The sequence below is a fragment of the Amyelois transitella genome, chromosome 15 (genome assembly GCF_032362555.1).
Source record: "Amyelois transitella isolate CPQ chromosome 15, ilAmyTran1.1, whole genome shotgun sequence".
Classification (NCBI taxonomy): Eukaryota; Metazoa; Arthropoda; class Insecta; order Lepidoptera; family Pyralidae; genus Amyelois; species Amyelois transitella.
The window spans coordinates 860,001-881,887 of record NC_083518.1 but is presented as its reverse complement, the minus strand read 5'-3'; the positions used below and the strand labels follow the sequence as shown (position 1 = coordinate 881,887).

The following is a 21,887-nucleotide window of genomic DNA, read 5'->3' as shown; positions in this document are numbered from 1 at the left end:
ATTTTGTCTATAAAACATGAATAGCCTAGTTTTTTTTCTGTTTATTATTACATATGTTTCTTTTTTTGGAAATTCCACTTTATTCATAATAATCTATGGTGGCTGATGCAAAAAAAAGGTTCTTAGTAAAGTTTCTAATATTTTCTTTTTATTTCAATTATTAATCATGAAGAGTTGCAGATTATAAGTTTTCAAGATTTTGTTTACGGTTTTGTTTTCATGATAAGCTATGCGTTTTTTTTTAAAAACGATTCAAGCAATTTATTTGTTAAGATTAATTTCATGGTTCACATTTCATTTTCATCTTCCATTTAAAACGCTTTCAATAACAACACTAATATTTGTTATATCACAAATTGCTTACAATCCATTTGATTAATTAGGTTATATTTTAATGAGTATATTAACCCCGTAGTAGTTTGTAGTGATGAAATTATATACACACGGTCTACAGAAATCGCTATTTATATTATTAAAATTATTTTTTCTTAAAATTAGTTTATCGACTAGGATTCATAATAAACATTGAGATAAAACTGTAACTGTTAAACATGAAATTTAGTTCATGTCTGATTATTTTCTTTGCAAATGGACAAACATATATCCAGTCGATTTTTGTAGACCTTAGAAGATGTTGTTAAAGTCTTCTCTTTTTTTTAAAATAATGTATATTTCCCCAGCAGTGGGTGGCGGCGCCGCGCCCGTGGGCCGCCTGTGGGGCGCCAGCGAGCGCATGGAGGTGGAGGCGGCGCGCCGCGACGACGACCTGCTGCCGCAGCCCGCCGTCTGCCCGCTCGCGCACAGCCCCGTCGCCATACACTAGTGCGGGCAGTGCGGGCGCAGTGCGGGGACAGTGCGGGGACAGCGCGGGACAGTGCGGGGACAGTGCGGGGACAGTGCGGGGACAGTGTGGGGACAGTGCTCAAACGTGTTGTGTGTGTGACTACCGACTGAAGTGTTTAGTCAATTCGTGTGATGTTTTGTCGTGACGCCGAAGACACTAGTGTAAGTATAAAACAAACGCTCTATGTTTAAAAGTGAAGTAGACTAGTGGAGACTCAAAGACCCTCGGTGGACTGGGACTCTAGCGCGATCTGTGGCAGGACTCGAACTGAATCCAATATTTATAATACTATTTTTATTTAATGCGATAAGTCTGACTGTAAAAATACTATGAGGACGATTTGTTACTTTGTAACATGTATTATTTGAACTTAACCGCTTCGATCGACAGTACTTAGAGAATGATCCCGATGACTGCATACGAGTCTTATCACCAATCCGGATGCATAAAGGGCATGAAAGCTAGGTTTTTTTATTGTTACGCAATGCATATCAAGAACGCAATATGGTAGAAAATAAATATTGTATATATATTAGGAAAACTGACTACTAATGGACAGACTGCAATTTAAACTGGATAATCTAGTGTTTAGTTCGATCTATGCTAGTTAGGCTTTCATTCAGTTTTTATTATCGCAAGCTTTATATTTTTAAAAGTGTCGGCAACTGATGACTGAAATTCAAAGGGCCAATGACAATTTGTTTTTACACAAACAAAACAAAATAGATTTAAGTATGTTTTTTAATGCACAAACAGTTTGACAGTGGAGATAATTATTTGACTGATTTGTTTCAATTTAATGTCCGAATATAATTTGATACTCCTCGCCTTTCAGAATTGTATTATATGTAAAATTATCTGTCTCACCGCCGTACTTGTGACTCGCGTCTGAAGTACCATATTGAATCATGTGTATAGGTTTATTTGACCCGTTGGATTATTCACACGTGTAAAACAGAATAGTGTATAGGTAATTCTATAAAAAAAAAAACACAAAATGTACTTGTAGGTTACGAGAATGTTGAATCATATATAAAAATTTTTGGGTATTTCAGATAGAAGTTAATAAATTTGAATAACTGACTTGTTCAACCTTTTTGGATTTGAATCTACAATAGAGAAACCTCATTGCAACAGACTGGACGAAACTTTGTATCGGAGATATTTTGTATAGCATTAACTGAACACTGCCTTATTGTGCCGGAAATTTTTATGAAGAAGGCTCGGCACTCATGCCTCATTTTTGTTCTTTATTTTGTTTGATCGCTTTTATGCGGCTTTTAAAAAGGCTTATACAGCCAATGTGCAAGCGGTAAAAATCGTATGAGCGTCATCAAAATATGGTCGGGAAAAATGATTGATAAATAACGTAAGTTCTCGGCAGATGACAGTATATTATACATGTGTAAAAAAATAAACTTTAACAGCATACTTGCTAGTGTTATTTTATGTGATCGTAATGTTTCGTGAGTGCCGAGCCCGGGATTCGGTCGCGTTGATTCGAGCGGGTTATTAGCGAAATATAATAATTTAGAATTGTTTTTAGTTAATTATTGACTGAGACTCGCCCGAATCTGCGCGGGCGACGATACGACGCAACCAAAAGCAGATAATATACTGACTGCATAACGTTGCTGATTTTATTATATAAAAATGGAAAAAAAAACCACTATTAATTTAGTTATCCTAAAATGTTTGTATGGTACTGGCGATTTGTGTTACATGAAGCATTAAAGTATTTCTCAAGTTTTATTTCATATATAGTGCTGTAATAGTTTAAACCGTTTCATTGTAGATTTGAAACTATTTCTAATCTTGCTGTTATGTACTATAAATTTTCAAATAACTGTATAATATTTATACTATAATACTTTTCTGCTTCATGAGATTATAGGATTGTTAGAAAGAGTATAAGAAAATACATAGGTATGGGAATCGTGTTTATTTTATCTTAAAGCAATAAAAGAAATTGTATCAAAATAGTGCAGATTTCCAAGTGAATACAAAACTGCTTTTGTATTATATTGATGAAAAGACATTGCAATTATATATTATATATTTTTATTTTGAGAATATTTAATTTTTTGTTCTGATTTGATTTTGTTTTGTGACATTGATGGGAATCTGCTGCTCACTATTATTGTAAACAGTTTGGGAGATTGAGTGATAATAAACACAAATAAAACACCAACCTATTTGAATAGTTGATAATGAAACAATTACTCAAGGTGGCCCTAGCTATGTGCGCTGGAGCATGAAAGGTGGACGTCGAATTGTCTGTCTAGTGCTATAGCAAAGATTATATAAAAAATGGTTTTGTTATTCAGGCGTAGTTTTTTTTTTAATTAAGTTTTATTTCCCCTCCATTTATTTCTTGTATTGACTATTGCAAGTTAGATCCTTGATCCTTTTGTGAAATGTAACTAAAAACAAGAAATAATAAGGAAATGTAAAAAGTTAAGGCAGAAATATGTGTAAGTATATAGCATTTCTATACCAAAATGTCATTGTAAAAAAGAATGTTTAAAAATAATAATCAGATACCATTTTGTATATTATGTAAATAATTTTTTTAAAGACAATTTGTAGTTAGATATAGCCAATTTACCCATGTCATACCAAGAGTGTAAAGTTTTTTCTGCTTAATTTCAAAATGGCGTAATAAAGTATTATAACCATTTTTTTGGTATTTGGCGGGGTCTAGTTAATTCAACCACTACAAAAATTATTCGGGCCATAGTTGACAAAATTCTAACGAACAGCCAGACAGCTCATTCGACGTCCACCAGTATACACTATACTTATTTATTTATACTGTGACAGGATGTAATAAGTGAAGAGGAAGGGATGGGCATGTGCGCGATATAACTTTATTTCCTATCGGATTGTCAGTTCGCAGGCACTGTAACAATAAAAGGATAGAGCTTTATGTCACTAAGTTTTGTATTTTAAATCAATAAACTATAGCAATGACACGTAATTTTATTTCTTTAATTTTATCCCCTTAGCTGTTGTTACCACATTAAGGCTCATAACTTTGTTTGCTGTGCCCGAACACTGCACAAGAATGACTCAATGGAAAGTTGAAACATATCTTCGTTCTATTATTTTTAAATACTATTCGATGTCCATATCAAGAGCGAACTCATTCGCTAAGCAAACTTTTCAGCCATTTATACTAGAACAGTCCCTCTTTTTACTTGTATTCGCACTCGAGAGCCATCTAGCGAACTGTACCGAATATTGCAGAAAACCATGGAGAAGATCTCGGAGCAAGTGGCGACACTATTCGCGAATTTCAATGAAAATCGAAGTTACTGTCGTAATTCTGATACTATTAACCTAGCTACCTAGATGGCGATACTGTCTGCTGTATACTTTACTGTATTTGGCCAAGAGTGCCCAAAACCGCCGAACTTGCATGAAGAGAGTTATGAATGTGGATGAAGCGAAGGAAGTATGCAGGGATCGTGGCAAGCGGAAAGATGTAGTACCCCTCCGTGAAAAGGGCGTGATTTTATTTATATATGTATTTGTGCACTCGTGCGTCTGGAAATAGCTCTGTGTTTTCGATAAGAGATGGCGCGACCTTTATGTACTATCCGGGAATTGAAATATGATTTTTAAATTGTCGCATACAAAGGGAATAGTCACATCCATCTAGTGCAGCTTTTACCACGATGCATTAAGGGTAACAGTCGTGCAAATTATCACTATGAACATGGTAGTAGGTCGGAATAAACTTATTTTCCTATTTCTCGATCCCAGTCATATGAGGATTCCAAGTCGAATAGAATATTATACACTTTCCGTGTCGTAGAGAGAACGTGCAAGCGCAAAAGAGAAAACTTGGTAAGACGATGAAGCAAGATAAACCTTTATTTTGTAGGCCCTAAATATTCTATATCCATAGCGATTTAGAAGCCTTAAAAAACAAAGACCGTCAGACTGACAGTGACAGCAAGTTGACAGAAGAAAACTCATAGGGAGAAAAGTAGATAGGTAGGTACCTATTTATTTTTTATTTGTGTCTAAGGCAAAAAGAGAAAGACAAACAAACCGAATCTGGCGTCGGACTTTCGCGTTTATTGTATTTTATTTTGTTTAATTTTCCCGTTAAATTAACAGAATGATAAATGAAGACCAAATACGTGTTATGATTAAATTCATGGAGCGGTAAGTTGACGCACTTTTGCAATGGTATAATTTTGCTAGTCGTATCAATTTCTACCTATTGAGTTTAAAACCGTGTTTACCTAAAAACTGACTATCAAACTTAAAAAGATTTTTTAACTGACTATTAATGACTGGTGGAACTAAAGAATTTATTGTTCGCACTATGGAAAGTTAATATTTAGCCAAAGCATCAAAATTCATCTCTACACATAGTTAATTAGTTTTTTCCAGCCTTACAGCTAAACAAAAATCTTATTAAACTAATAAATAATTGGTGTGGTTGAAATAGAACACAGATAAGCCTGAAACTTGGACTAGAAGAACTATTACCTAAAACGATTAGCTAAAGAAAATTAAATATAATTTTTTCAAGGTATCTTAGCAAAGTTTGTAATTTTTTTAGCCATGGTGATCTACGCCGCTCGGGCGATGTTCGTCAACGGGAGAGGATAAAGAAGAAGTGGTTGGAATTGGTAGCAATCCTTAACAGGATTGGGGAAAAGAAATCATTGAGACAGTGGAGTAAGGTATGTTGAAATAATTTCAAAGAAGAGGCATTAAGTATATGAGTTTGCATGTACCACATTAAACCTTATCTTTCTAACCATCAGGCAGAATGAGATTGATTGCATTAACAGTATTTTTTTTTATTAATAGGTTTGGAGCGATACTAAATACAATACGATAAAAAAGTACAAATTAAGTACAAGAGGAGGACCCAAATTGACAGAGAATGAAAATACTATCATTCGGGTAATAAGAAATCAACCTGGAAGGAATAGTCAGAGGATAGCACAAACAAATGACCATAGTCCTGTTAATTTAGAGGTAATTTTTTTAGCTTCTCAACTTGGGATTCTTCTTCTAAATAATAGGCTCATCTCAATTCCATTATTTAGTCATTCAGTTGAAAATGGTGTTTCAATCTTTTTCAAGAAAGTTACTTTTGCCTAACCTGCAAAAAAATAAAGACCTGATATACTCTATATTCAGCTGTATGGCTCAATGATGGAATTGAGACTTAAAAGACATATAAGTGTATTATTATTTTTACTTTAATTGAAACTTGAGATTCCACTTAGGCTGTGGGCTAGCAAATTGTCTCTAAAATACCAATATTTGTGAGCAAAGTCTTTCATGTAAACATAACATGCATTATGTTACAGTTGTCAGTCCCATCAATTAACAACATATGCAATTCATGCGAGAACCCAATCAAAGAAGAATTGAGCAGAGATCAAGACCTACCCAGTCATGACCTTCCGGAGCCACTCCCCGAACAGGTCTTCTACGTTCTACCAAGAACGGACCAACGAAGAGACTCTTTACTATCATCCGCCAGCTCTTCGAAATCTTTTGCAGCAGAAAGAGATAGTGATAATGCTAGAGCAAGAAGAAGCAGTACGGATAGCATAGAGAAATTGACCGAAATAGCGGATAAGTTTTATGAGTTGGAAAGGGAGAGGGATAGGCTCGCTCATGAAAGAGAAATGGCTAGGATCAAACAGCATAGTGAGCTTCTTTCAGTCATGTCTCGAATGGTAAACGTGGTGGAATTATTGGCGCCAAGTTTAAAGAGATTTATGGACAGAAGTGTTAATGAAGGTGGATGATTGTGTCATTGTTATATTAATGTGATAGTACAATAAATGTGTCTTTTAAAATTGTTTGTCAAGTTATATTTTTTTTTGAAGTACAATTTATAAGAAATTAAGCACATACAATTTTGAGAATAAGTGTTTTTTTTTTTTGTAAAAGTAAAAAGTACGTTGTTCTTAAAAAATATGAACAAAATTGATGTTCATTTTTGAATTGTACCAAAAAACCAATTGTGTGATTTAATTAAATCCTTCATTTTCATTATCACTACCTATGTTAATAAAATTGGGCTTCGAATGACTATTTTTTGTGGGCTCCGTAATATATGTAGATAGTACTTAAGTATATTGTGAGTTACTACATCTTAGAAACCGAATATGTAATAATAAAAACAGTGATGAATGTTTTTATGAAACTTTTGTATAATTTGTTGAAGAAGTTGACAGTCAAAAATATTCCGACGAATTGAGAACTTCCTTTTTTGACGACGGTTGAAAATCAAGTTTTAGAAACATAGCAATAAACAGAAAGAGAGACTGTCATTCCGAATTTAACTATGTCGATTTAGTCGTCAATTTCAAAACTCAATATTTTTGCAAATAAATCCTGTCTTAAGAATTAACTCTGACGAGACTACATTAGTAAATGAAGTGGACATTATAACTATTTTTAAGAAGTGGGTAAAATTATGAGAACTGCAGTATATGTAAGTAAATTTCGTGGCCCGCTTACCTCCTCCGATAGCCGTGATCGTCTAGTGGTTAGGACCCTACGTTGTGGCCGTAGTAACCCAGGTTCGAATCCTGGTCACGGCAGTGTTAAAACGCTAATGACGGAAGGAGTATCTACAGTTTTTTTTGTTTTATAATGTTATATTTGTAAATTTTTGTAGTATGGCAGTAATGTTAATAAAATAATTGGAATTTTAAGAATTTTAAAATACTACAGCCATCTCTTGACCAACCTCCGAATCAACAACAACTTACTAAGTTATAAATATACGAGTATTCAAAGAGCAGACGTCTCACCATGCTATCATGATGCTTGTAAAAATGTTACGGACATAACACCAATAGATGGCGTTACTAGTATTTGTTTTGGTTAACATCACGCACCGCAGCTGTTCGCTATCATAGAAATACGTGAGAGAAAAGGAGTGGTGATTAAGCCTGTCTTAGCCTTAAAATTACGTTTTTTATATGGTTCTAGGACCTTTTACGGCCTGTGCTCGATATATGTGGGAGGTGTAGTGTTCCTACGTGTGCTGTATCGTTTGTGGTGGTGAAAAACATTGTTATGTGGCGAAATTATTGATGTAAACGTTGATTATGACGTTTACTACGGTGATTTGTGAATGTGTGAGTGAGCCGCGACATTGCCTGGCCGTTGGAGCGAATCTTGTAACGGAATTGTATGGGAATGCTGCTTTCGGTAAGTCAAGTAATGTTTGGATAGAAGCCTAACCTATACCTACTAGGTCACTGCTGAGAATTACTTCATAATATGGTATGACGGCGTTGTATAATACGTTTTTTAGACCGCCAATTTTTCTGCAGTTTTAGCTAGCTGCCTATTTAGAGTTCCACACGTAAACCGCATTAATGTTAAGTAATATTTAATTACTACCTACATTATAATACTAATAAAATGTTAATTTTTCGGAAATTTCGCGGCTGTCTTTATCACTTCTATTCTTATGGTAATAAGGTCGATATTTTTTGCTAACGACAGTATTGTTTTTATGGCAGCTGGGTACAGTTGACCTCGTGCAATACTTCACGGATTTGTTTATGAATTTCTTTTTGCGATTGTCATTGCGGTATTGTAAGGAAAAGTTGACTGGTTCCTAATCAGTTAATGGTTTGGTGATCATCTACCTACCTTCCATTCCAACTTACAGTAGGCCACACGTACGAGTATCATTATAACAAGAGTCCGTATTCTGGAGCGCTGCCGTATCATGGAGAATATTCTTCCTATCTAGGTAGGTACATAATACCTACTACCTACCTTGTTAGTGAGTTTGCGGATAATTTCCGTGAGTTACCTAGGTACTTGCTCGATATCAAAGTACCTACCTTCAATTAGCAAAATTATGCTCATCTGAACACAAAAAGCCATTTGTAATGTAGGTATACGACCTCTCAAATATCTAATTGACCTTTATCGTGTAAAAAATGTATAGGTACTTATTTAATTCCAGCAAAGATGAGGTCATTCTCTATTTCAAGATTTATTTATTGGTCTAACTAAGTAGTTTTTATTTCTGAGTTTGAATACGGATTTAAATATTTAAACGACATTGTTGACTCCGAAATTGATGATATAAAATCCTTATTTTATCATCCTTATTAATCATACGTTATTATTTTAAGTTATAAGTTCTACAATAAAATCTATATCTAGGTATATAGGGTTGGGTATTTCCAAAAATAAGTGTAGTGGTTTTTCTTATTTATCCGTCATTTACTTCACAAAATTCCAAAATACAGATCTTTTATGAAATTATCCATCTATATGATCACGTCTGTATCCCTTTCGCGGTAGACAGAGCTAGCAGTCTTTAAAGACTGACAGCCCAGATTCAGCTGTATAGCCTAATGACGGAATTGAGATTCAAAATAATTAAGACAGGTTGCTAGCCCATCCATCACCTAAAGAAGAATCCCGAGTTTATGAGCCTATCCCTTAGTCTTAGTTATGAATGTACATATGTATTGAATACATTGGCTACAATATAATTAAACCTAGTTGATCTTTACTGAAATGTTTTTATTGTTCCACTTAGATGAATTGATCAAAACTGTATGTTTGAATGTGTATAATTTGCCTTCTTTAAGAAGTTACTAAATATAATAAATTACTCGAGTAGGTACATACTTATTTGATATGTATGCTCGTAAATTCTACCTGGTTCTGGTGCCTTGTGGTTTCCGGCACTATAGAATAGACACTCCTTCGCTTTCCCATGGATGTTTGTTAAAGGCGACTAAAGGATAGACTTACAAACTTGGGATTCCTCTCGTAGTTCTTTTAAACTTGGCCTTTCAGTCTTCGAGACTGCTGGCTCTGTCTTCCCTGCAAGGGTAAACTCTACCTACTTACACGGTATTTTATTGTTTCCTTAGGAAGGGACTAGGAAGAGAGCAAATAGTTATTACTTGCACTGGATTTTAACATACATACATACATACATATGGTCACGTCTATATCCCTTGCGGGGCAGACAGAGCCAACAGTCTGGAGAAGACTAAATGGCCACGTTCAGCTACTTGGCTTAATGATACAATTGAGATTCAAAAAGTGACAGGTTGCTAGCCCATCGCAAAAGAAATCCAAGTTTGTAAGCCTATCCCTTAGTCGCCTTGTACGACATCCATGGGAAAGAGATGGAGTGGTCCTATTCTTTTTTGTATTGGTGCCGGGAACCACACGGATTTTAACCTACATACTATAATAAAACTTGTTCGTATTTGTTCTTTTTTCACCTCCTACGATTTTTATAGGGAACAAAGGACTGTAGGTCGGTGTAATGGCAGCAGAGGGTGCAACTGGGAACATTGAAACATGAGTGACATGTACATATGTAAAGGAAAACTAGTTTATTTCCGGAACTGAAGCTTTGTGGGAATTTTCCAAAAGCATATCGCTAACTTCAGATATTTTTTTTATTCAATATTGGATTAGGCACTTGTCTTCCATCTCACCTGAGGGTAAGTAATTATATTAAAAAAAAATTAAAAACTGTTCCAGTGATAAACGCGAAATTTAGTAACAGACGGAAATATTGACTTTCGCGTTTATTAAACTCCTATGGAGTGTGGTATGAATGGATATTGTTATGGATTCGTTTGCCCGGTAGACCCGAAGCTCTCCTTGTTCCAGAGATGGCCCTAAATAGCGGCAGGAATAAATAAAATAAAGAGATAGCAAAAATACGGTCTTTATTTTTCCACTGACAAAACGAGGACACCAACAAAAACCCTATTTAAAATGTTGCATTAAAAATAAAGAAATAAGTAGATAATAGAAACTCAAAGGAGCGCTTCAATTTTTATAGCGATGCCCAAGGCGCCACCCGCAGTCTGCGTAGCACGGTTACCCTACGACTAAGACTACCGACATCCAATACCAATTTTTACTCCCACTCTTTTACTGTACAAGCTGTCCGTCTATGGAATGCTCTCCCTGTAGATATCAGGAAAGCCCAGACTATTAATAGTTTCAAAAATCTCGTTAGGTCTCATTATCTTTCTACTCTATCCTAAGTATATGTTATTATTATGTATTTATCTGTATTTATGCGTATTTGTATGTATTTATATGTATTATATTATAGATATATATTTTATTATGTTCAAACATTTATTTATCTTGCTCTGCGCCAACGCCAATCTCCTGTTGGATTTCCTTCCACCCAAAGGTTGACTGGAAGAGATTGCTTTAGCGATAAGTCCGCCTTTGTACCATCTACATCTACTTTGTGTTGTTTTGTATGTTTTACTCTTATGGTGCAATAAAGAGTTTTATCTATCTATCTATCTATCTAGAAACTCAACCTTTTTAGTCATCATACATACATACATATAGTCACGTCTTTATCCCTTACGGGGTAGACAGAGCCAATAGTCACGAAAAGACTGAATGGCCACGTTCAGCTGCTCGGCTTAATGATGGAATTGAGATCCAAATAATAACAGGTTGCCAGCCCATCGCCTAAAAAAAAGGATCGCAATTTTATAAGCCTATCCCTTAGTCGCCTTTTACAACATCCATGGGAAAGAGATGGAGTGGTCCTATTCTTTTTTGCATTGGTGCCGGGAACCACACGGCACTTTTTGGTCATCCCCAACAGATATTATGGTCTTGTTACTCTGTCGCGAACCACCTGGCATTTCATGCAATTCCATTGGTGGATTTTTATCTCGCTTCACGCTCCGCCGCTTCGCTCCGCTCCAATGGCCGACCTAATAGAATAAGATGCAGTTTTGGTATCTATCGCTACGAGAATAATTCCATAATCAGGAAGTTTGGAGCCATTTTGTAGAGGATACCGCGAGCCCATTGAGATAATAGACGGTAATAGAACTAACTGGGTCTATTTGGTTTTTCATCTTAAAAGTACAATAAAAAAAAACGTAATACTAGCTGTCCCCGCAACTTCTTCCGCTTGGAATACTTATTTTGGGTATCATTCCCCTTTTTTTTCACATTTTCCATTATTTCTTTGCTCGTTATAGTTGCAGCGTGATGTTATATAGCCTAAAGCCTTTCTCGATAAATGGTCTATTCAACGCAAAAAGAATTTTTCAATTCGAACCAGTAGTTCCTGAGATTAGCGCGTTCAAACAAACAAACTCTTCAGCTTTATAATATTAGTCTAGATTATAATGTCAATCGTATAAAAAGCGCCAGTTTGCGCTCAGCACTGAACCCCAAATTTAGTGACATAGCCAAAAGAGCGGTAGACATAACATTGAAAGATTTTTTTTTGTTTTGTGATAATAATTATCATTTCATGTGACAACACATATTTTTACCTTTTTTCTTTCTCTTAGTTGGCAACACTGCTTAACGATAGTTATTAACCATTTCTTTATTTAAGTACTCAACGATATTGATACGACTTCTTGTTCAAAAATACATTTCTAAGAAGTGTTAAGACAAGATTATTTACCTATCTGAATAAATGAACTATATACAAGAATGTATACCCAATTTTTTTAACAGCACGTAGGTGTATCTTAGCCATCACCGCGGTCCGCATACTTTCAATTTATTCCTCAATCATGATCTTTTGTTAGACCACCTTCGGTTCTATCTGTCGAGACAATGGGACGTGTGGATTCGTTTACTAAACCGTTATTATAGTGTTAGTTATTGTGGTCAATGACCTACATTACTCTTTTGAACATATATAAGAGTTGTTACATTGAATTTATTGAACATATAAGACTTCAATGTGCGTTAAAGTTTTTAATAAAATCCTACAAGACATACATTTTTTTAGGTCAAAGTTTATTTCAAACTAATCTAAATGAATGGCTTAAAACTTGCAATTTTTATCATATCCGTCAATTATTTCAATAATATATCCAATTGCCTTCTTGTGAATGACATTAAATTAATAATGATGTTCCGTGTTTGTTTTTTGTGTATTATTCGATATTTTATATAATCATGTATAAGTTACAAACGGCCAATACGATCTCTCGTAATCTCACATTACAATCTCATTCATATTACTTACCTATTAGGATTTTCCAAAAAGACAATCTCTCAAAACGGATTAGTATCCCAAAAAGGTATTCATAAACCGTAAAAGCCAATAAATCATAGAACTATTACGCCAATTACGGAGTGGCCAGTCCCTTAATCCGTATGCTGTCCCAACTTAGAAAAAGGGCCGGTTCCTTAGAGGACGAATGCTCTTTCTATGTACAGTAGAGCGCGCTTCACCAAGTTACATTTAATGAGTTCTAAGTCCCGCTGGTATAAAAAAAACCTTTTAAAATAGATAATGATTGTTTATTTTTTAACAAAATTGGACTTCTAATTCTATTGTTTCTTCTAATATTTTGTCTGTCGTTGTTCCGAATAATATCTATATTGCTATGTTAAGTTTTTCAGTTGCTTTGTCTTAACTACGAGAATAATTACAAACCCAAATCTTTATAAAAATGCATCTTATATTTTACAAAAAAAATATATTTTGTTTATTTTCTTAAAGTTATTAAGTTAGTCCTCTTGTTATGTTTTTGTTTGATTTTCTGATACAAGTGAGTTGAGTAAGTGCCAACCATTTTATATGTAAGATTGAGGGAGGGGATTGTCTATAATTTTAAGTCACGCGTCTCCGCTGTATGAAGGAAATTAGGAGCAATTGTAGCAAACGTATGTATTTTGTTTCTCAAGTTGTAGATTATATTTGACGGAAGTCTATTATCTCGTAAATTAACTAACGAAATAGAGAACATTTAACTACACATTAGGATCAGTTTTACAAGACATCCTAACACACTTTATCGTCGATCACGACGCGTTCTATAAGGTGATATCCACTCTAATGTCGGACCGAACCCAACTTATACCGGGGCCATGATTCAAATTGATTTATGTCTACCGATAAGCAGATTGAAAGTTTACAGAAGCTTCCTGGGCAAAGCTTCGACATTCATTACATAACGTCAAAACAATAATTGCTACCCGGCTAACTCCCTGTGCCGTGTGGTCCCCGGCATTTAGAATAGGCAACAACTCTTTCCCATGGATGTCGTTAAAGGCGACGAAGGGAATAGGCACATATTAATCTTGTGTAAGCTTCCATGCTGGTCTGGTAGCAAAGTAAAGATGTAGTGTATGCCATCTGTTTCACTTCCGTGAAGATAGTTAAAGTAAAAAGTAATAGAAAAAAGAATAGGACCACTCCACCTGTTTCCCATGGATGTCGTAAAAGGCGACTAAGGGATAGGCTTACAAACTTGGGATTCTTCTTTTAGGCGATGGGCTAGCAACCTGTCACTATTTGGATCTCAATTCCATCATTAAGCCATACAGCTCAACGTGGCCGTCCAGTATTTTCAAGACTGTTGGCTCTGTCTATCCTGATAGGGATACAGATGTGTGTTTAAGTATGTATAATAAGGTCTGGAGGTCAGATTAATCTCCCATACCGTGGTCGTGTATAAATAAACATCAAAAGAATGACAACTAAAACATACCCTGTAGACTGAATTATCACATTGAGCTAGCCTCAAGTAAGTTCAAGACTTTTTGTTAAATATGATTATATTAACTCAACGGTTATTTAACTTAAAATAAAACCGTCCCACAATCCAAGTTGAACGTGGCTGAAAGTGGTAAATTAGAAAAAGAAATCTTTGATTGTCATAACAATTTCATCTAAGTCATGACATGACCGGGGTTGAATCTGGGACTAATGGTGCAGAGGTACTCGTAGGATCACCCTCAATACGATGACATGACATGATGGGTGCTGTCAATACGATGACATAAATTATCTTTGTATATTATAATATTCAGGGAATTAAATATCAAAAACGTGCAGTATTGATGACAAGGTATTTTATTAATTCAGTACAGGTACAATATTGAAGTGCAAAAAAATAATAATCGTGTCGGGCCAAATGTGCTGTTTGCCCGCAAATGAGCCTCCATCCATCACGAGTAATCGGAAGCGATCATTGCAAAAATGAGTATAATTTACTGAGAGTTTTCCATTTTGCAGTCCTTCCAAATTGCCACCATTACGTGCGCCATGACACTGCGGTGCACAGTAACGATTGACCATTATATATGTAATATTTCTGTGTTCAATGATTCCAGTTATTATATTACCTACATGACCTTTTTAGTCTTCATCGGCGGCCCTAAGAACAATTTCTCCTCTCTCCGCCTCTTCTTGAAAGGAACAGCGCATTTCACACTATTATCAATGACTATTCTCTCCGAGATACGATATTGTTTCTCAGAGAAAGGCCTGAGAACTGCGAAATTTATACCAAGGGCCTTACCCTTCAATAAATCTTCCTTCAAAACCATGTTATCATTTAATCTAGTCTTAATAAATTTGATCATTGCATCAATTTCCGCGCTCGGCATTTTCAGAAGAGCTGCTACGGCGATTTTGTCGTGATCCTCGGACTCTTTCGCCTCAACCTCCAGTTTCACGTTCTCATCCTGCGCTGGGTAGATGACTTCTTGTAGTTGGAAACGATTAGGTCCGGCGCCCGTCATGAAGACGCATTTGAAGTTGTTCTGCCTGTCAATTATACTATTCAGCCATCCAGCGTTGCGCTCAAGAGCTCCGAGGAGAAAACTCATGAATTCACCTACTTCTTTCTGTTTCTTGAACGAGGCAATGGCCGCCAAAGCGATGTCGGGTAAGGCATCAATATTTTTGTCATTACTATCTCTGCTGGTTCTCGTAACAGATTTTTTCGTCGTCATTGTGGTTATTCTATCAATTACATTGAACACATTTCTTAGAATTCTCGAACGTTTGTTTCTGTGACTAGAAATTTTGATTAATTTATTTAACGATTTTCAGAAGTAGGTGACGGTTGCCTTGTCATCGGTTTTTAATCATCAAATAATCATAAATCTGTTGTTTATGATTATTACAAACTCTTTTTTTCTAATATTTTATCCAGTCCATTCCCTCCTCCTTGTTAAAAATGTTTCATACTTTGTCTTATTATTTGCAACGTCTTAATTAGAGAATAAAATATCTTCTGATCTAAGAACATTAGTTTAATCCTCTTACGATTCGGTATTTGGCTTGTAATTATTCTCACCCGCCTCCGCATCCGTTATCAAGCTAACTGTACGTGAATTACTAACAGTTTCGTTGTTAAGATCAACTCGAGTAATGTCAGTATTATATGGCAGATAATTGCTGTATTATACATAATTGTATTTATAGATCAAAATATTATTTTTGTTTTTACTTTTACAATATGATTAGAGAGAAAAAAATATTACAATTTGAATAATGATCGAAAACTAATAAGTTATTAGGTGGTTGTTTGATTCCGAATTAGATAATTATAACGGAAACAGAAATGGAGTTTACGCGTACGAAGTCACAGGTTAAATCTAGTTTCGTAAACAAACAATTCCTCTTTAACTCAGTAGACTAATAGGATTTTCTTCACGATAAGGTCGTCTAAGTAGGTCAAGGGGATACGGGCTAAAATAATCTTTAAAATAAGCGAATGTTGAAAGTCCTGACGGGCCATAATGTTAATATTTTATTTATTCCATAAATAGTGTGATGTACCACCTACTTTACTTCCTGTGCTGATTGTAAAAGTCGGTCAAGGGAAAGGTTTCTTGAGGTTATTCCTTTAGGGGATGGGCTAGAAACATGTCATTAACTAAATCTCATTTTATAAGCCACCCAGTTGAATGTGGCGTTCGAGTTTTTTGAGACTATTGGTTCTGATTACCCCGTAAGAGATAAAGTCTTTACATACATACATACAATCACGTCTATTTACCTTGGGGGGGGTAGATAGAGCCAACAGTCTTGAAACGACTTATAGGACACATTCAGCAGTTTGGCTTAATGATAGAATTGAGATTTAAATAGTGACAGGTTGCATTTTACGACATTCATGGGAAAGAGATGAGTGGTCCTATTCTTTTTTCTCATGTACGTACAAACAAAAAGACGTTATGTAGGTACATATATAAAATATATAAAAACAAAAGAGAGGCAAAGACGTTATGTATGTACGTACATATATAAAATAACGCATTCCTTCCCATTACACAAGAGAGGCTAATTCGAGCTGACGCATAACACCTAAGTCCGTATAATCAAGATTGAGGTCAAACGCACTCAAAATATTAGCCGACAATAGCTTGAGCACATATCTGGATCAGCAAAGCTCAGTACATCTCCGTTTACGTTCATCCCATACGCTCGAAGCTGTACATCAAAGGCCGAGCTAAGCCTTTGCCAGGAATTGGCTTTGTCCTGTAGGTTTAAATCCAATTGTCACTGTGTTATCTTTTACATCATTGTGATTGTACGGCCTATGTGGCGCTGCGGTATTTATTTATTATAGCCTTTCCTGTAGTCAATTTTTACAACATCCGTGGGAAAGAGATAGAGTGGTTCCTTTTCAAAAGTGCTGGGAACCACACGAAATTTAAGCTTTCTACGCCCAAATGCCTCGGCTGTACGTTTTATCAGTAACGGAAAAGTAAGACATTGATTAGTTTTTATGGAGTAATCACGAATAAAAAACCTAAAGAAAAAACAAATTATTAAAACTGGCATGTACCAAAATAACTCGAAGCATATTACAAATCCCTTCGAACGCCTCAGGGCATGTCTTTTTAGATATAGGAATACCAACAAATAACCTAACGATATCACAACACGCGTACATAAATCATAAATATTTGACTTATAATGTTTCTATCGAACTAACAGAGACAGTTCGTTAAAATTTATTTGCGCCACATCAATTTATATCACGGCATGGAATTGTCACCACTAAATCAGAGATGATGCATGTGTCCGTCCGTATGCTGCCGTAGAAATGGCATATTGAATCACCAATCCCTTTGCCTTAAGGTGCGACTCCATAACTGCGCACAACTATGTCGTCAACATACACTACACAATGTCGCTACATTGACATTTGTAGATAAAATCGTCCTTTCCATCGTAGTTAGAAGCAGGCCTTTATTAAACCTGGTGAGAAAGAATTAATTTGTTTTGAGAACATTGTACAAAACAACGCATTGTTTTATGAGTATTTATAAGCTTGTAATTGTACAATACCTTTTTCCAGGGACCTAATTTTCTTTATTTGAGAATTCAAAATGGATAGTGGCGACTTACTTTAATTGGTTTACCAAAATACCTACCTGTCAATGTAAACTTCGCATACAACTAACACGACAGCCACGAAAATTTTAAAAATTTTGTGCCTTTATTGAGCATCTACGGAACTGTACTCTTCTCTATGCTATATTATTGCAGCTCTAAATCTAAGCTAACGCGTTCTACGACGTGGGAGGGCCATCAAAATCCCTTCCTATGTTTAAAATAAAAATTTAACCCTAAAAGCAGTTTCATTTTATGAAGGTTCTTTATGTGCCGCCGCATCGCGGATGCATTTATTTGTTCTTATAAAATTGTTATTACCTCGTTTCACAATTTCGTGAGCACTTACTTTCAACGCCATTTTGTATAAGTTATGATGGTCGCTATTAAACTTTGCTGGTCTGATTTCATATTGAATGAGCGTTTTTGAATATTCAAATGAAAGTAAGGTTTTGTCTCGTTAAACTTCTTTGTTCTCAAAGATATATTCAAAAATTTGTTTCTGAATTTCTGAAATCTCATATTTCGAAAGCCCAAAAGGGACAATGCCTCTAAAGAATTTGCTGAAGAAAAATGGTGAAAAATTTCGCTGCAAGGAATGTCGGATGCGAATCTCAGATGTAAATTAAATCTGCTCCGTGGTCAGAATGCAGCGACCCAAACGTGGGAATTTAACGCCAGAATATTTTTATCCTACAAAAGTTTACAGCAATGTAGTTTTAGGTGGCGATGAAATTTCTAACGCTGAAGAGGCATTTTATGGTTTTTCGTTTATAACTAGATCTTAAAATAATTTTAATTTTGACTTATTGCAAATTTACGGGACATTTGTCTGAGCTGACTGAAAAAGTCATTTTGGGTTCAAATAATTTCATTTATATATTGTAATCACTTTCTTTTCTTAATTCATCTATTCAATCACAGCTAAAAAAACAAATTTGCGAATAGCAGCCGGAAATGAAAAGAAGTAATAAGTTTAAATAAAATTGACCAATTAATGGAAATAATATTGTCATAGTGCTTCTCAGGGAGGTATACAACAACACCTGCAAACAGAAAAAGTTCGTTTTCCATCATGTCCTGACCAGGGATCGAACTTGAGACCTGTGTTTTAAACATACATATAGTTAGTACTTGTGGAGTAGCCAAATGCTGTATGGCTTAATGACGGAACTGAGATTCAAATTTAATATTATTAATTAAATTCAAATTATAATTAACTTCAGTCATTATTATCTGTAAATGCTTCTGTTTTATGTCCAAAAGCTAAACATTCAAATTGATTGTCACAACAGGGCTCTTATCATAATTCTCTCTACATAATCCCTGAATTGCCTTTCAGACCCTGTCATAAACCCTCTGCAGGTAGACGTGTCCGAATAGATACATATTAATTGTCGCATTACGCTGCATTAGTTCGGGGATTTCCTCGCCCCGGTCATGTTTTTAAATACCTTGTTTATGGAAGTTTTTAATGGAAAAATTTGCTCTAGAGTTTAAGTCTCCGTTTTGGTCGAGATTTCTCAGTCATCTGTTTTGATTCATGTTGTACCGCCCAACCTAACCCGATTGGATCGATCATGGTTACACATCCAGTTGCCTGAATGTGCAGGTTTCTTCACGTTTTCCCTCACAATAAGAGCATCGGTTAGTATTCAAACTAACGTACATATGTAACTTCGAAAATAGTAATTTGTACATGGCCTAGGTGGGATTCGAACCTGTGTCTTCCTGCGCATTTTAACCAGACACCTAACCGATTCGACCACTGACGCTCTTTGTATTTATCTCTTTTAAGTCAATATGTTAAACATTGGACTGGATTTTATCTGGAGGTTTCAAATATCATAGCGACTTGCTTGCCAAATGTTAAAAATCTCGTTTTAGAATTCGACACCTCACCACCATAATTCTCCTGGCGATTACACCAGAAAATACTTGCCACGATCCCTGCATACTTCTTTCGCTTCATCCACATTCATAACTCTTATGTATTCTTGACCTGAACTTTCGCCAGGACTTTCCTGATTTCAAGATACGAGTATGTTCGTGTAGGACCTTCTACTCCACGGTTCCCATTCGCCCATTTAGTCAAAACAACCCAAATTTTGCCTTAAACTGGGTTTAGTATAATTTATCTTGCCTTTCATACTAATATCTCGTTTAATTTCCGTTTAAGCGCCGTGTGGTTTTTGGCACTTAAGAATAGAACCACTCCATATCTTTCTCATGGTTGTCGTAAAGGCGACTTAGGAATAGGTTTATAAACATGGGATTCCCCTTGTAGGCGATGGGCTAACAAGCACTATTTTAGTCTCAATTCCATCATAAAGCCATACAGTTAAACGTGGCATTTCAGTATTTTCAAGACTGTTGGCTTTGACTACCCCGTAGGGTTGTAGACGTGTAATGTTATATGTATGTAATTACCGTTCTCGCGGAAATTTTGGGAATTAATAGTGTACATACCAAACCCACATGCCAAGCGGATTGTATTTTTGAGCTGATAACGCTAACAATACGTTCAAAATTGTATTGCCAATTCTGAAAATGCTATCTGAAAAATATGAAGCTAGTTGGGGCCAGTAATTTTACGCATTATATATCCCGTCCCGACGCTGAAAACGGGCATCAGTCATACAGCATCCGCACTGGGGATGTTCCCTTTTATAGACGTAAGTTGTAATAGATGACGCATTTAGTATGCAGAGATAGTGGCAAGTGGAAAGAGGTAGTCTCTGCCTACCCCTCCGGGAAAGAGGTATGTAGAGTGTATGTATGACGCATTTTTATGGCGTCAGCGGTCGAGCGGTTAAGGTGTCTGAAGAAAAAAGGTGATGCACAGGGGTTTACTTAGAACAGTACCGCCTTAAATAAGGTATTCTTTTCTTGGTGCCGTGTGGTTCCCGGCACCAATAGAAAAACGAATAGGACCATCTCTTCCGCATGGATGTCGTAAAAAGCGACTAAGGGATAGGGTTATATCCTTGGGATTCTCCTTTTAGGCTTCATACATATAATCACGTTTTTATCCCTTGCGAGGTAGACAGAGCCAACAGAAACTTTTGAAGAAAAAGACTTAAAGGACACGTTCAGCTGTTTGGCTCAATGTTAGAATTGAGATTCAAATAGTGACAGGTGGCTAGCCCATCGCCTGAAAGAAGAATCGCAAGTTTATAAGCCTGTACCTTAGTCGCCTTACGTTCTTCCTTTTCTCTATTGGTGCCGTAAATCACACGGCACTACAAAGCATTAATGACGATGTGCTACCTATCTTTATGTTGGTCTATGGTTCCCTTATTTTGAAAGGACGGATAAACGTGTATCCGCGCTAAGATTTATTCCCCCTACATAAATTTCTCACATGAAAACGCCTGATATATCTCACTTCTACCGTTGTTACATTCGCAAATAAAGATTCTTTTTCTACATTTTGCCGCGTTTTGTAGCTAAACTGCTTAATTAATTTGGCTTCTATAATAAAAGGGAAACCTTCATGGGATAAGTCCGCCATTGCAAGTGATTTGTTTATTTTATAACTATGTACTTACTATTTTCTTGTTACTGTGTAAATTTCTATGCAATAAAGATATTACAAACAAACAAACAAAAGGGAAAATATTTGTGTACACTTCTTTGTATTTTTGTTTTTTAAGAATAAACTCGTAAACTATTGAAACCGATTTTAACAATGTTCAGCACAGATGTAGGCAAAGTATTCAGGAGTAACCTTGTCTAAATTTTAGGTTTAAGAAATTCCCACGGGGACGAAAAATATGGGAATTTCAGTTAAACTCTGGAGCAAGTGCGGTTATGTTAACCGCAAGAATCTTGAAAATGCTGCACTGTAGTTTGTTGCGCCGTTTCTTCTACACATACGCTCTGTCTGGCTCTGTCTACCCC

The 21,887-nt window shown here is 35.8% G+C and overlaps 4 protein-coding genes and 1 non-coding gene across 11 annotated transcripts in view; 4 read left to right on the top strand and 1 right to left on the bottom strand.

Annotated features, from left to right (window-relative positions):
- LOC106136494 (serine/threonine-protein kinase minibrain) overlaps positions 1 to 3,817 on the top strand; it is a 148,105-nt gene extending 144,288 nt beyond the window's left edge. For 4 of the 7 annotated variants that reach the window (XM_060948111.1, XM_013337059.2, XM_060948110.1 and 1 more), the window contains one exon: positions 681 to 3,817. In XM_060948111.1, coding sequence (XP_060804094.1) covers positions 681 to 823 — 143 coding nt within the window. In that variant the 3' untranslated portion in view covers positions 824 to 3,817. The remainder of the gene's footprint in view (positions 1 to 680) is intronic. The other 3 variants (XR_009657168.1, XR_001228657.2, XM_013337061.2) reach the window with 3 other exon arrangements.
- A 1,057-nt stretch (positions 3,818 to 4,874) lies between these two features.
- On the top strand, positions 4,875 to 7,501 carry LOC106136483 (uncharacterized). The gene is made up of 4 exons (XM_013337048.2): positions 4,875 to 5,020; positions 5,424 to 5,547; positions 5,678 to 5,848; positions 6,187 to 7,501. Exons 1-4 carry the CDS (start codon positions 4,974 to 4,976, stop codon positions 6,631 to 6,633), a joined length of 789 nt encoding a protein of 262 aa, XP_013192502.1. The 5' UTR covers positions 4,875 to 4,973; the 3' UTR covers positions 6,634 to 7,501.
- Positions 7,363 to 7,434, top strand: Trnah-gug (transfer RNA histidin (anticodon GUG)). Its single transcript has one exon. It is a non-coding gene; the product is annotated as a tRNA-His (tRNA).
- A 229-nt stretch (positions 7,502 to 7,730) lies between the features above and the next one.
- LOC132902561 (uncharacterized protein CG43867) overlaps positions 7,731 to 21,887 on the top strand; it is a 358,449-nt gene continuing 344,292 nt past the window's right edge. The window contains exon 1 of the mRNA XM_060948297.1: positions 7,731 to 8,050. The gene's annotated coding sequence lies outside the window, so the exon portion shown is untranslated. The remainder of the gene's footprint in view (positions 8,051 to 21,887) is intronic.
- Positions 14,806 to 15,611, bottom strand: LOC132902571 (uncharacterized). Its single transcript, XM_060948336.1, has one exon. The coding sequence runs from the start codon at positions 15,587 to 15,589 to the stop codon at positions 14,978 to 14,980; it is 612 nt and encodes a 203-aa protein (XP_060804319.1). The 5' UTR covers positions 15,590 to 15,611; the 3' UTR covers positions 14,806 to 14,977.